Source organism: Muscardinus avellanarius (genome assembly GCF_963383645.1).
Source record: "Muscardinus avellanarius genome assembly, chromosome: 9".
NCBI lineage: Eukaryota > Metazoa > Chordata > Mammalia > Rodentia > Gliridae > Muscardinus > Muscardinus avellanarius.
The window spans coordinates 108,710,725-108,725,365 of record NC_137795.1 but is presented as its reverse complement, the minus strand read 5'-3'; the positions used below and the strand labels follow the sequence as shown (position 1 = coordinate 108,725,365).

Genomic DNA, 14,641 nt, shown 5'->3' with positions numbered 1-14,641 from the left:
ACATGTGCCACTATGCCCGGCTCTACTTTTTGTTTTGAAACAGGGTCTCCCTAGGTTGCTGAAAGTCTCACAACATTGCTGAGGCTGTCCTCGAACCTGTGATCCTGCTGTCTCAGCCTCTCAAGCACTGGGATTACAAATGTGCACCACCAAAGACCTGACCTGGAGAAAGGGCAGATCTAGTCTGGTCAGAAGACTGGGCAACTGGGTATAAAATGTCCTGGGTCCAGAAAAATCTTGGGTGACTTCTTTTCAGGTCAACCTCCTATACGACCTCTGGTTACAGGGCTTTATTAACTCTGTCTTATCTTTCCATCTTTGTAATAATAAAATTGTTCAAAGCTTCAAAAAAAAAAAAAACAAACAAAAAACCAAATGTGCACCACTATTCCTGAATAGCAGCTCTTTTTTTTTTTTTTTTGTACTGGGGTTTGAACCTAGGGGTATTCTACCTCTGAGTTATTAGCGCTATTTTTTATTCTTTATTTTATTTTATTTTTGCGGGTCTGGGGGTGGAACCCAGGGGCATTCTACCTTCGAGCTACACCCCCTGCCCTATTTTTTATTCTTTATTTTGAAACAGGGTCTCACTGAGTTGCAGAGGGCCTCACTCAGTAGCTGAGGCTGTCCGCAAACTGCAATCCTCCGGTCTCAGCCTCCTGAATGCTGGGATTACAAATGTGCACCACCACGCCTGGCTCTAATTTTTTTTTATTTTGAAACAGGGTCTCACTAAGTTTTGGAGGGCCTCCTTAGGTAGCTGAGGCTGGCCATGAACCTGTGATCTTCCTGTCTTAGTCTCCTAAATACTGGGATTACAAGTGGGTCCCTCCACACCGGGCTACCGGGTCTTTTTTTTTCCCCCCCTTTGGAAATAGGGTTTTGCTGAGTTGCCGAGGATCGTGCTGTGTTGCTGAGGCTGGGCTTAAACCTGAAATCTTCCCGCCTTAGCTTCCCAAGTACTGGGATTATGGACAGAGCTGCTGTGTCTGGCTGAGTTCTAACTTTTGACCATATCCTGACCTCCAGGGTACCTCTGAAGATGTGGACAGATGCCCCTGCCCCTCTGGACTCGGCCGTACCCGCGGGTCGAAGGCCTTGCGGAAGAGCCTTCCTAGCTGCTGCGCGTAGCTCTGGGCGCGGCCAGTCTCCGAGCCGTACAGGATGGTGGCCTTCACACGCTTTGCCATTACGGTGCCCATGAGCGAGGCAGAGATCTTCACTGCACTGTGGGTGAGGGTGGGGTGAGGGCGCGGGGGGCACAGAGGCAGCGCCTCCCTGGGCAGGGGTCCAGACCCCATCATGGCCAGGTCTGGGGCACCACTGCTGGGCTGGCTCCCCGGGGGCGTGGGGAGAGGACGCTCCCAGGGAACCCACTTGGCCACTTCCTTGAAGGTCTTCTTCCGGGTGATGCCGGTCCCTTTGGCCCCGCCGCCTTTCCAGGGGTCTGGCTGCAGGGAGGTAACAGGGCGGAGAGGGCAGGCGTAAAGGACACGAGAGGTTAACAGCTCCTGACTGCTCAGCTAGAGCGCGCCCAGGTGGGCAGAGCAGGCGGGCACCTGGTAGCGGAAGGCTGGCGACAGGAAGTAGTTGACCATCTCTTGATGGAAGACAGGAGTCAGGCTGCCCGAAATGGGGGGCACGATCCAGGCCCAGTCGGCGGGGCAGCCCCCCCGGGCCTTCTGTTCATTTTCCAAGTGCTTCATGAAGGAGGCTGTGGCCGCGTGGTGGTCCACGATGGTCACTTTGGCCAGCTGAGGGGAAGGGGCGAGTCTGGGCTCAGAACCCGCCCCTTCTACCTCCACCACCCCTGTCCCTCCAACCCGCACTGTGCCCAGGGTCACCGCAAACCTAACACACCCCTGGGTCACCCCGAATTGCTTCTTGCACAGTCGTGCCCCAAGTTCAACAGGCAGCTGCAGCTCTAATCTCCAAAGCACAGTATCCTTAGTGCCAAGAACTCAGAGCAGCACTCAGCAGGCATCAGTTCCTGCAAACTACACCTCCCAGCGTGCACTGTGCTCCAGTACCCAACATGCCCTCCATCCTGGGGTTGGAGTTTCCAGACTCCAGTGGGTCCCACAGTAGGCCCTAGGAGTCGAAGTGCTGAGCAAGGTTCCTGGCATGCACTATGCCCCCATGCTATGGCGCCTGGACTAGTGTTTGCTGCTCCAGCCGCATGGGCTGGGGGCTTCCATCTAGTTAGACCTGCCCTGCTTCCTACAAGCCTCTCTTTTCTTTCTCTCCCTTCCTTCTTCCTTTTTTTTTTTTTTTTTTTTTGTGGTACTGGGGATGGAGCCCAGGGGCACCTACCTCTGAGCTACAGCCCCAGCCCTATTTTTTATTCTTTATTTTGAAACAGGGTCTCACTGAGTTGCAGAGGGCCTCACTAAGTAGCTGAGGCTGTCTGCATACTGCGATCCTCCTGTCTCAGCCTCCCAAATGCTGGGATTACAAGCGTGCGCCACCACGCCTGGCTCACTCTTTCCCCTCCCTCCCTCCCTCTTTCTTTCTCTCTCCCTCTCTTCTCTTTTCTCTTTCTTTCTTTCTTTCTTTCTTTCTTTCTTTCTTTCTTTCTTTCTGTACTAAGGATTGAACCCAGGGAAATTCTACCTCCAAACTACAACCCTAGCCCTATTTTATTTTTATTTTTAAACAGGGTCTCACTGAGTTGCAGAGAGCCTCACTAAATAGCTGAGGCTGACTGTGAACCTGCGATCCTCCTGTCTCAGCCTCCCAAGTGCTGAGATTACAAGCGTGCTCTGCTGTGTGGGGCTGTGCCTTTTTTCTACCCCCTGCCCCCTGGCCCCTGGCCCGTCTGGGCCACGCGCCTGGTAACTGTGCAGCACAGCCACGTTGATTTCCACTGCCGCCCGGTCTTTCCAGAGGGACGAGGTGGTCCGCGTGTCCAGGTCCATACAGACGGCCACGTCCTGGGGTGGGGGAGAGCCTGGCGTTGGCGGGGACAGAGGCAATGGGGAGTGGACGAGAGCGCCTCTGCCTGTAGCTCGTGGGTGGGAGAAGTGAGGGGCAGGTGGCCATGCGGGGCTCAGCTGCCCAGCGTGGGCTGGGTCTGGTATTACCTGCAAGGGCACTCCGGAGCAGAGAGGGGCTTCAGTCAGCCACTTCTCAGCTCTGGGCTCAATTTCTCACTTCTGAAATGGTTTTGTTTTGGAATCAAGATCCCCTTTGAGAAGCTGATGCTACAGGGTGTGTATACATCCTATCTCCACCCCTCGGTCCCGGGCTTGGTTCCAGAGCCGACCTCGGGCCTGAGGACGCAGCTCAGACTCTCCCGGGCTGCAGCTCCGCCCCTCACCTCCAGGATATTGTAGCGGTGAGGGTCGCACAGGTTCCTCATGCCGATCTCTGTGCTCATGTACCAGCCGCTGAAAGGGGCTGCAGGGAACTCCAGACCCCCGATCTCCAGCAGCATGTTGGACACCGCCGGCAGGGCGTACCAGCGCAGGCCCAGGGCTGCAAACCACTCGAGCCTGGGGGTGTGCAGCCGGCTCAACCTTTGCCAGCCCCCCGCCACCCACAGCGCAGGAAGGCCCCAGCCCCAGCTCATCCCACTGGTGCTCACGTAGGGTGTTCCAGGGGCACCTCGAGGACCAGCTCGGGGGGCAGAGTGAAGAGCTCTGGGGGCTCATCGGGGGCCTGGAGCAGCAGGGGCAGCACGTCGAAGCGGCTGTTTCCTGGGGTCCAGCCGTGCTGGACGCAGAGCTGGGGAGGTAGCAGAGGTGGGACTGAGCCCCTCAGGCCCTCCCCAGGGACCCTCTCCATATATATCTCCCCTTCTCCCCTCTCAGGACCCCTCCTCGGTTGGGTTTCCGTGCCCACCCCGGGACCCCCTTCTTTGGCATCTCCCACCCTTCATCTCCTGGAGGGGTCCCTCTTCCTGCCTGCTGGGGCTCCTTGGCTGAACCCCCATGCCTCCTCCCACCAGCTTCTCCCTCCTCGCCTGGGCGCCCACCTCGGTGATCTCCACGTTGGCGGGGTCCCCACGCACTGAGCCGTCCTGCTGCCTGTACCCGGCGTAGCGCACCAGCTGGCTGTTCCAGATTCGGAAGTCTCCGCGGCCGGGGCAGCGCTGGGGGAACACCGTGATGGCCGAGCTGCAGTGGGAGGAGAGGTCAGAGTCCCGGGCCCGCGTCACTCCAGGCCCGCTGGGGTTTGGCGAGAACGGACACTCACCGGAGGTTGCCCTTGTTGGTGGCGTACTTGATGTGATTGCAGATGTAGGTGAACATTTCCTGCGCAGACCTGCAATCCCGGGCATCAAACACCTGGGCCACCAGGGCAGAGCAGGGGGATGGAGAGGGGGGTGAGTGCCAGGCCAGAGGGGTCTTGGCGCGTGGCTCTCTGGGTAGGAGACAGGGCTATGGGAGCCACTAGATGTCCACACTTGATCAGTCCTTCACCATTTTTTTTTTTTTTTGTGGTTCTAGGGATTAAACCCAGGGGCATTCTACTTCTGAGCTACACCCCCAGCCTTATTTATTTATTTATTTATTTTTTGGTGGTACTGGGGGTGGAACCCAGAGGCTTTCTACCCCCGGGCTATACTCCCAGACCTATTACCTATTATACATATTATTTATATATATATATGTATATGTATATTATATATACATATTATATATAATATATAACATATTATATATAATATACATATATAGTATATTATATATACATATATATACGTATATATAATATGTATATATAATATACATACATATATATATATATATATACACACACACACATACAATTTGGAAACAGGGTCTCACTAAGTTGCTGAGAGCCTCACTAAGTAGCTGAGGCTGGCTTTGAACCTGTGCAGTCCTCCTGTCTCAGCCTCCCAAGCGCAGGGATTACAAGTGTGTGCCACTATGCCCGGCTCCAGCCCTATTTTATTTATTTTTTATTTTAACACAGGGTCTCATTAAGTTGCTGAGGGCCTAAGTTGCTGAGGCTAGCCTTAAATCTGTGATCCTCCTGTCTCAGCCTCCCAAGTACTGGGATTACAGGCCTGTCCACGTAATCCCACGTGGATTATTAGCCGTGGTGGGCCATGGCTAATCCACCTTTTTTGATGGCCACTTACAGTTAGGGTGGCCAAAGCCATGGGTTCAGCCCCCTGTGGGTCCCTTGATTCTCTTAGTGGTGGGCCCCCCCGGGCAGGAGCGTGTGGGGCTGAGGCCCCAGGGGGCAGTGGGGAGAGCTGAGGGATGGGTGGGCAGCCAGTTAGCCGTGTTTTCCTTCCAGAAGCTGCTTCTGTTGCTCTCACAGCCACCAGGTGGCTCAGTCCTGCCCTCCTTACACAGCCTCCAGTGTCCTGCCCTGCTCCAGCGGAGGTGGGTGCCCCAGGGTCACCGTGGGGGGGTGGGGAGCTGCTGCTCTTACCTTTCACCTCTAAGGGTGTAGGCAGGGGTCCCCTCAACTGCTCGGCACCCCCGGGGAGCCTCCGGTGCCCAGGCCCTCCCCTTTCCTCCCTCCCCGCTACCCTGGCTGCCAGCCGGGCACCTGGAGCTTCCCCCACTGGATCCGGCCCACGCAGCGGGGGGCGTTGCGCCAGGCCTGCTTGGCCCCGAACACCAGCTCGTTCTCACGGAGCTGGTACGTGCCCGTGGCTGCCACCTCAGCCTCCACCTCCTGGAGCCGCTGCTCGTGGGCCTGGGAGCCGCTCCTGGGGAGAGAGGGCAGGCACGGAGGGGAGACCCGAGACCCGCACAGAGGGGAGGGCCCGCGGGCTGGACCAGGCAGTGGGGCTAGGAGGGTGATGGCCAGGCGGCTGGGGCCTCAGCGGGAGGGCGGGTGCCGTGGACGGGGAGGGGGGGGCCTCACCTCTTGATGGAGCTGAAGTACTGGTTGATGAAGTCCCTGGCCTGAGCCAACAGCTGCTCAGGGCCGGGGGGGCCCTGGGAGGGCCGCCCCTGTACTTTCCTTGGAAACACAAGGGAGCCCAGGCAGCGTCTTGGGTTACAGGGCCCGTCCTGGTTCAGGGAGCACAAAAGTCCACCAGGTCAGGGCTCGAGGTCAGACGTGGGCTGCAGGAGTTGGGGCAGAGGGCGGGCGGGTCCAGGGAGGCGAGCATTCGGCCCATGGCGATGAGGGTAAGACCGGACTGACCGGCGTGCATTGGGTGAGGGCTTGGGTGAGGCTGGAGCTGAGGGTCACCGAGACACTGCCTGCTCCTCAGACCCTCCGCCTCTCCCCAGCGCCCACCCCTCTTTGCGCTAAGGCAGAGCAGGTCGAAGCTTCCTCATTCTGGATGTGGGGCCCCGGCCTCAACCGACAACCCCACGAGCCCCAGAGGTGTGGGCGCTGCTCACCTGTTGAGCCTGGGCGCACAGCGTGTCGTAGGCGATGCTGCCCACCTCCCAGTTCTTCACTCGAGGGAACTTGGGCCCCTCGGGGGGCCGGGTTAGTGGGGGGCTGTGAAGCCAGGGAGAGAGTCATAGGAAGGAGTTTCCTTTTGGCCTCTACAGCATCAGTAACCCCGCCGATTTCTCGCTCGCGTCTGTTTCCTGATTTTTTTTTTTGTGTGTGTGGTACCCAGGACATTCTGCCTCCGAGCTGCACCCCCAGCCCTACTTTTTATACTTTATTTTTTTATTATTTTGCGGGTCTGGGGATGGAAATCAGGGGCATTTGACCTCCGAGCTACACCCCTTGCCCTGCTTTTTATTCCTTATTTTGAAACCGGGTCTCACTGAGTTGCAGAGGGCCTCACTAAGTAGCTGAGGCTGTCCGCGGACACCGATCCTCCTGTCTCAGCCTCCCGAATGCTGGGATTATAAGTGTGCGCCACCACGCCCGGCTTTTTTTATTTTGAAACAGGGTCTCACTGAGTTGCAAAGGGCCTCACTAAGACGCTGAGGCTGTCTGCAAACCTCAATCCTCCTGTCTTAACCTCCCAAATGCTGGGATTACAAGCGTGCCCACCACGCCTGGCATTTCCTGCTATTTTTCCTACAGCCGCAGGAGGTAAGCAGAATCTGTGCTCTGCTTACAGATAAGGGGCCAGAGGCTTAGAGATGTCCAGATTCCTGCTAGAGCATCATCGGGCCCCTGCTGTTCAGCGAGGCTGCTGGGCTCCGGAGCCTTGTCCCTGTATAGCACCCACCTCGCAGCTTCTGCAGATGAGGCATTGCTAGGGTTTGAATGTGCTCCTCCCATGTTACAAGTTGGAAATTTGGTCCCCAGTGTGGCCGTGTTGAGAGGCAGGACCTCTGGGTGATGGCTAGATGGAGAAGCTCTGCCTTCTCAATGGACCAAGCTGGCCATGGATGACTGTGTTAACAGACTGAGGAGGCGTTCTATTGGGAGGGGCCTGTGCTCTCTGGCGTGCTTGATCGGTCTCTCCAGGTGATGCCCCCACCCTGGGAAGACGCTGCACGCACCCCCAGAAGTCTAGCAGATGGCCGCACCATGCCCCGGCACATCCAAACTCTAGAAGCAGCAGCAAAATAGGCCTCTCTATTCTTTCTTTTTCTTTTCTTTTCAATACTGGGGATTGAACCCAAGGGCGTTCTACCTCCAGGCTCCATCCCCAGCCCTGTTTATCTATTATTATTATTATTTTTGTAATTATTATTATTATTATTTTTTTGCTGAGGATGGAACCCAGGGGCATTCTACCTCTGAGCTACACCTCAGCCCTATTTTTAGTATTTATTAGTATTTATTATTTATTTATTTATTTTTGCGGTACTGGGGGTGGAACTGAGAGACATTCGACCTCCGAGCTATACCTGCACCCTAGTTTTTATTCTTTATCTTGAAACAGGGTCTCACTGAGTTACAAAGGGCCTCACTAAGTAGCTGAAGCTGTCCTCGAACCACAATCCTCCTGTCTCGGCCTCCCAAATGCTGGGATTACAAGCGTGTGCCACCATGCCCAGATTTTATTTTTTAATTTTAATTAAAAATATTTTTTTTTTTTGCTGTACTGGGGATAGAACCCAGGGGTATTGTACCTCCAAGCTACACCCCCAGCCCTATTTTTTAGTTTTTTTTTTTTTTTTTTTTTTTTTTTGCGGTATTGGGGATGGAATCCAGGGGCATTCTACCTCTGAGCTACACCTCCAGCCCTATTTTTTTTTTATTCTGTATTTTGAAACAGGGTCTCACTGAGTTGCAAAGGACCTCACTAAGTAGCTGAGGCTGTCCGCGAATGGCGATCGTCCGATCTCAGCCTCCCAAATGCTGGGATTACAAGCGTGTGCCACCCCACCCCAGGCTTTTATTTATTATTTTAAAACAGGGTCTCACTGAGTTGCTGAGGGTCTTGTTAACTTGCTGAGGCTGCCTTTGAAGCTGCGCTCCTCCCGCCTCAGCCTCCCAAGTTATTGGGATTACAGGCGTGCGCCAAGGCCTGGCTAACCTTGTATTTTTTATATGGCATCAGATCTCGGGTATTATACTCTGGCAACAGAAGGTGGATATGCCAAGTATCCCACCCTGTAGCGGTCCTGAGCCCGTGTCTGAGGGAGGGAAGGCCTCGCAGGGATTCCTCAGCCCCGATTTTCCTTCCACTCTGCCTGCTGACAGCGGCCGGTGCAAAGGGAAGCCTCCGGAGCCTTATCACTTCCTCCCAGAGCCGCCTGGCCAGTGAGGGAGGAAGGGAGGGCCCAGCGCGCCCAGTGGCAGGGCCTCGGCCCTCTGCAGCGAGCTGGCTGGCCTGACACCCACTAGGCCGCCTGTCCTCCTCCTCCGGGGCGCCTCTTCTGGGGGCTGGGGCTGCGGGGTGCAGTTTGGGTTGGTTGCCAGTCACTAGGAGAGGGGCTGGAGCGGGGGAAGGGCCCAGCAGCTCTGTCTTAGCCTTGCCCCAAGTCCTGAGTCTTTGGGCTCCTCTCCCTCTCTCACTCCACGTTCCATATCCTACATTGTCACTCAGAGCCCCAGCCCCAGCTCCCGTCTCCTTCAGTGAAGGAGTCATGTCTAGAGTTTGCCGAAGGCTCCCCACAAGCTAGAAATGTATAACCCTATGGGGTAAGTACCACCCTGGCTCCGTGTTATATAATCGGAAGCTCGGACAGGGTAAGCAGCTGATTCGAGGTCAAACAGCTCCTGGTGGCAGAGCATCACTGAAACCCTGGCCTGATTCTGCGCAGGTCTCCTGAATTCCCACTTTCACCCGCCACACGCGGACCTTGATCCTGGTCTCTCTTCTGGGCCTCCCGGCCTGTCCTGTTCACAATGATAGACTTTTGCATTGGAGACTTGGCCAACCTGCAGGCCCCAGCCCTTCCCAGGCCTCCACACCACCCTCCTGTCCACCTGCTGTGGCCATGTGGCCCTCACCTGTGGTCTGGTGCCGGCGGGGTTGGGGGTGGGGATGCCGGTGCCTGGCTGGGCTCTGGTACCGGGGAGGCTGGGCCCTGCTTGCTGCAGAGCCCGAGACCCAGCCCCAGCCCCAGGCCGCAGGGTGGCCCAGGCTCCTGGCCCACGCTCTTCAAGTTGCCCATGTCCGCCGCACGTCACCTCTGTGCCCGGTCCAGCAGAGCCCAGCCTTTTCCTTAGGAAGCAGGGAGGGGGCGGTGGGAGGGGGCTTTCGGTGCTGGCCCTCGCCCCGCCCCTGTCCCATACACAATGGGACAGGAACAGGCCAGCTGGGAGGCCCGAAAGCCTCGGCTCCACGCCCACTGGCCCAGAGGGTGGGGGGCCGGACGCCTGGGTTCCGCCGTGAGGACGAAAGCTGATAAGTTGGAGCCCAGGTGTCCAGCAGGGTCTGGGCCTGTGGAGACGGGGAGGCTGAGCCAGAGGGTCAGAAAGGCGCTGTGATCCTATGAGTCCAGGAGAGGGCTTTGAGCGCCCTGTCAGTAACGGGGTGATGGATCCGCACTCCTAATGACCACAGGGACATCCAGGCTCTCTGACCCTCCCCTTCACCACCCTCCCTACGTCTAAGCACTGCTAACCTCCACCTCAGAGTCTTTTGGGGCTCCTGGGGGTACAGGTCCAACAGGGGTACAGCGACCCTTTGTCCTTGAGGCTGGCATGAGGGTATCCCTTCCTCTCCCAGCCCCAATTTCCTGGAACCCCCGCCCCCATGACTCAAGTGGGGGACACAAAGGGCAGGAAGCTGCCCTCCAGGGCCTCCACCCCCACCCTGCTGTCCAGTGACGCATGCTTCCCTGGGGCAGCGGGGCGGCAGAGAGACCTAGTGATCAGGGCAGGGGCAGGACAGCCGTGGGGGGGAGCTTGGAGGCCCAGGGAGGGTGGGCAAGGCAAACTACGATTCCCAGAATGCTGGAGGGGCACACCAGCACCCTTTGGGCACCGCAGGCAGAAGTGCACGCTGGGGTTTGTAGTCCCGTGCCATCCGGAGGCTGGAGTTCAGCGGGCAGTTGGGCATCTGGGTGCACAGAGGTGGGAGCCTTGTGGGTTTGAGATCTCAGAGACTAAGAGACTGTAAGGGAAAGACGGAAGCCGAGAGGTGGGGAGAGGCGGGCAGGCAGGCGGTCAAACAAACATGTGGGTTGGTGTTGGCTGGACTCTGACAGGAGGGTAAGATTGGGGTGGGCCTGGGTGGGGGCCGAAACTCAGACTAGCCGGAAAGAACGGGCTGTGCTGGGCTCTAGGGTCACCAAGAAGGTGGGGTCTGAGGGTGGAGGGGAAGGGGCGCCATAAACACCGAGAAGGCTGTCCTGGACATGTGTGCCCGGCTGCCCCCAGGGTGTGTGTATGTGTGTGTGTGTGTGTGTGTGTGTGTGTGTGTGTGTGCACGCGCATGTGCCTGGGGGGCACTGCTGGAGGTCTCCCCATCCTATCTCCTATCTGGGTCCCACTGTGGTCAGTCCCTCTCAAGAGCAGGGCTCACCTCACACTCTGGCCCTACCCGAGGCCCCAGCCAAGGCCTCAGCAGCCTCCCCAGTGCAGGCGCTGGCTCCTGTCCAGGAGATGGCCTCCCCTCGCCCCTGCTCTCCTGCCTCTGGCCCTTGCTTATGCGTCCCTCGGTCTCCTGTCCTCACAGTAAAGGCAGTCGTCCTTCTGTCCCTCCCCTCTGTGCCCAGCAGTTCTGCAGGAGCTCTGCTGGAGAGCGGGGCAGGTGCAGGTGGCAGACGCTTCCCAGCCTGCCCAGCTGGGGTGCCCCCTGTGCGAGGCGCCTCCCTCCTGCTCCTCCCTCTCCAAGTCCTGCCCCCCCCCCATCTTTCTCAGGCGCCATACCTCTTCAGTCATTCTCTCAGGCTTCCAGCTCCCCCTGCGGTCTGCGCAGTGAGGAGGCCTTCCTCATCGCCCCTCCTTCACCAGGGGAGGTGGGGCTCCCCCAGGTCTTGGGCTCTCCCTACCTCCGGCTCCCCTGGGCCTGGAGTTCAGGCAGTGCGCCCTTCGTGTGTGGGTCAGTTCTCACCCACGTGAACCGGGAGCTCTGGACGACACGGCCGCTCAGCTCGCCAGGACCCTCTGCTGGGTCTGAGCACCTGCCCTGAGAGACATTGGCTTGTGTGCAGCCACCCCGGCACCCGGGGCGTGCCCTGGGGGCACCGGGAGGGCCCAGAGGAGGGGTTTGGCTGAGAGCGAAGGAGCTGGTGGGGTGAGGGATGGGTGCATGCGGGAGCACCTTCTCGCTGCGAAAGCAGAGGGAACCCAGAAGGCTGTGCAGATGGCCCAGAAGGCTGTGGGCCAGGCGTCCTGGATGGGGTTTAATCTGGAGTAGAGTGCACTGTGGCAGGGTTTAAGAAAAGGAGGAGAAGCTGGAAGAGGTGGTGCATGCCTGTAATCCCAGTACTTGGGAGGCTGAGATGAGAGGATCACAGTTTTGAGGTCAGCCTCAGCAACTTAGCAAGGCCCTGTTTCAAAAAAAAAAAAAAAAAAAAAGGATTGGGGGTATAGCTCAGAGGTAGAGCCCCCCTGGGTTTAATCCCCAGCATCACATGAAACATCAGCAAAAACAACAACAACGACCCAAAAAATGGGGGAGGGAGGGGTGGAGAGAGATTGGTCAACATACTAAGTTATAATTAGATAAAATGTAAGTTCAGATGTTTTGTTATACAGCGGGGTGACTGCAGACAACCACAATGTACTTCGCAGGCCAAGAAGTCTAGAAGAAAGGATTTTGAATATTCTCACCACAGAGCAATGGTCAGTGTCTGAGGAGCCAGATATGTTTATCTTGATTTGAGCACTGTACGACATACACATGTGCCAAACATCACACGGGCACCCCAGGAATAGAATTTCCTTTTCTTTTTGCAGTACTGGGCACTGAACACGGGGTGCTTTACCCCTTTATCCCTTTTCTTTTTTCTTTTTTTGCTGTCTGGGGAGGGCATCCTACCTCCAAGCTAACCCCCGGTCCTATTTTTTTTTATTTTGAAACAGGGCCTCACTGAGTTGCGAAGGGCCTCACTAAGCAGCTGAGGCTGTCTGCGAGCCGCGATCCTCCTGTCTCAGCCTCTCAAATGCTGGGATGACAAGTGTGCGCCACCACGCCCGGCTCCTTTTTTCGTTTTTCTTTTGAAACAGGGTCTTGCTAAGTTGCCCAGACTGGCCTCAAATTTGTAGTCCTCCTGCCTCAGCCTCCCAAGTAGCTGAGTTTACAGCCATGTGCCACCATACCCAGACAGGGACAATTTCTATGCTTTAATTAAAAAGTATAATAAGAAAAAAACAGCGGCCGTCCTGACAGTTTTTGCTTCCTGTCTCCCTTCAGGCCCCTGCTGTCCGGTTCTGCTCGACTGGCATTACTGCTTCTGAGGCACAGGTGCTTACTTGTGTCTTAGCAGCTGGCTGCTCCTACTGGCAACTGAATTTTATCTTATTTTATTTATTTGGCATTTTAGAGAGTGAGTTCTGAAAAAGCAAAAAAAAAAATTTTTTTTTAAGGTTTCAGGGTTCATTGCTATTGAGAAGAAATCATTTAAATTTTAAATCATGGGTGCAGGATGGATGGGGCCCTGGGGATGATCTGGTTGAGAGCCCAGCTCTTCCATCCCTGACAGAGGCAGAGGTTGTGCTTCTGCCCCTGGGAAGGCTGCCCAGACCCGGACCCTCATTAGCCCTTGTTTGAGGGTGACAGCCCTCTGGGGACCGGGTGTGGTGGCACACACATCTGTAATTGCAGTACTTGGGAGGCTGAGACAGGAGGATCACAGATTTGAGATCAGCCTCAGCAATTTAGCAAGACCCTTCCCTCCCTCCCTCCTCTCTTCCTTCCTTCCTTCCTTCCTTCCTTCCTTCCTTCCTTTCTCTTTTTTGTGACACTGGGGATTGAACTGAAGGTGTTCTATGGTACATCCCAGCCAAACTTTATTTATTTATTTATTTTTAGACAAAATACTTCTATTTATTTATTTATTTATTTGTGCACTGTATTCATACATCTTGGTGGGATACAAACTTTTGTAGACATACATGCACACATCGCCCAGTCAGCCCCCACCCGATCCCCACCCCATTCTCTCCCCATCCCTCCTTCCCATGCTTGGCTTAGTGGTTGACATCTAGTATTATAGCAATTTATCCAAAATTAAAAATGATAATTTCACAGAACAGTTTCATTTGTCTGATACCAAGCTTTTGATGACTTAAAGATAACATTTCAATATTTCATTTTGCTTTCTTTCTTACCAGAGAATTTTTTTTCTATTTTTTTTAGGTGAAACTATCATATTTATATATTTATTTTTCAGAAAAAAATCTATCCTAATATGGAATATGGACTCTAGATACCCAAAACGATCTTGAAAAAGAACAAAGCTAGAAGATATATATTTTCTGATTTCAAACCATATAAAGCTACAATAATTGAAACAGTGTAGTACTGTTCTAAAGGCAGATATATAAACCATTGGAGTTAAATAAAAGCCTAGAGCTAAATTCTTCCCTATATTGTCAAGTTATTTTTGACAAGGTTTCCACGAACATTTGGTGGTGGAAATAATAATCTTTTAACTAAATATTGTTGAAAAATAATACTTACATGGAAAAGAATAAAATTGGACCCTTACCTAATCCCATATACAAATATTAACTCAAAATAGATAAAAGACCTAAATATAAATCTTAAGACTACAAACTTTTAGAAGAAAATCTGGGTCATAAAACCTCACAACATTGAAATTGGCAGTGATTTCTTGGATATGATTTCAATGGCACAGGCAACAGAAGAGTATACAAACTCCCTAAAAAATAAAAAAAATATTGTATATCCAAAGACAATGTAAACAGAGTTAAAAGTTACTAATAGAATGGGATAAAATATTTCCAAATGCTATATCTGAAGGTATATTAATATTCCAACTAGACATCCTAAAAATTAACAACAATAAAGGCAAACAATACAATTTAGAGATAGGTAAAAGACTAACATAAATAATGAATCTCCACAGATAACCAATCTTAGTTGTCTGTTGGATGGAAAATCTTGTTTCTCTGGTTCTGGTGTGTGTTACCTATTTCTTCTTTGTAGTTAATCTCTTTGAGTATTTTCTCTAGCGCTGGTTTTGAAGACATAAATTCCTTCAGTTTCTGTTTGTCATGGAAGCTTCTTATTTCCCCATCTAATTTGATAGAAAGTTTTGCTGGGTAGGAAATTTTTGGCTGGAAGTTGTTTTCTTTCAGAGTTTGGAATATGTTACTCCAAGCCCTTCTGGCTCTCATGACTTGGTTTGGGAAGTCTGGAGTG

General features: G+C 54.0%; 1 protein-coding gene across 1 annotated transcript in view; it reads right to left on the bottom strand.

Moving 5' to 3' along the window:
• NOS3 (nitric oxide synthase 3) overlaps positions 1 to 9,476 on the bottom strand; it is a gene marked incomplete at both ends in the record, with an annotated part of 28,087 nt that extends 18,611 nt beyond the window's left edge. The window contains 12 exons of the mRNA XM_080701045.1: positions 1,083 to 1,227; positions 1,378 to 1,451; positions 1,560 to 1,754; positions 2,832 to 2,933; positions 3,320 to 3,494; positions 3,587 to 3,726; positions 3,977 to 4,118; positions 4,198 to 4,289; positions 5,530 to 5,692; positions 5,851 to 5,999; positions 6,339 to 6,441; positions 9,313 to 9,476. Coding sequence (XP_080557171.1) covers positions 1,083 to 1,227; positions 1,378 to 1,451; positions 1,560 to 1,754; positions 2,832 to 2,933; positions 3,320 to 3,494; positions 3,587 to 3,726; positions 3,977 to 4,118; positions 4,198 to 4,289; positions 5,530 to 5,692; positions 5,851 to 5,999; positions 6,339 to 6,441; positions 9,313 to 9,476 — 1,644 coding nt within the window. The remainder of the gene's footprint in view (positions 1 to 1,082; positions 1,228 to 1,377; positions 1,452 to 1,559; positions 1,755 to 2,831; positions 2,934 to 3,319; positions 3,495 to 3,586; positions 3,727 to 3,976; positions 4,119 to 4,197; positions 4,290 to 5,529; positions 5,693 to 5,850; positions 6,000 to 6,338; positions 6,442 to 9,312) is intronic.
• Positions 9,477 to 14,641: the final 5,165 nt, after the last annotated feature.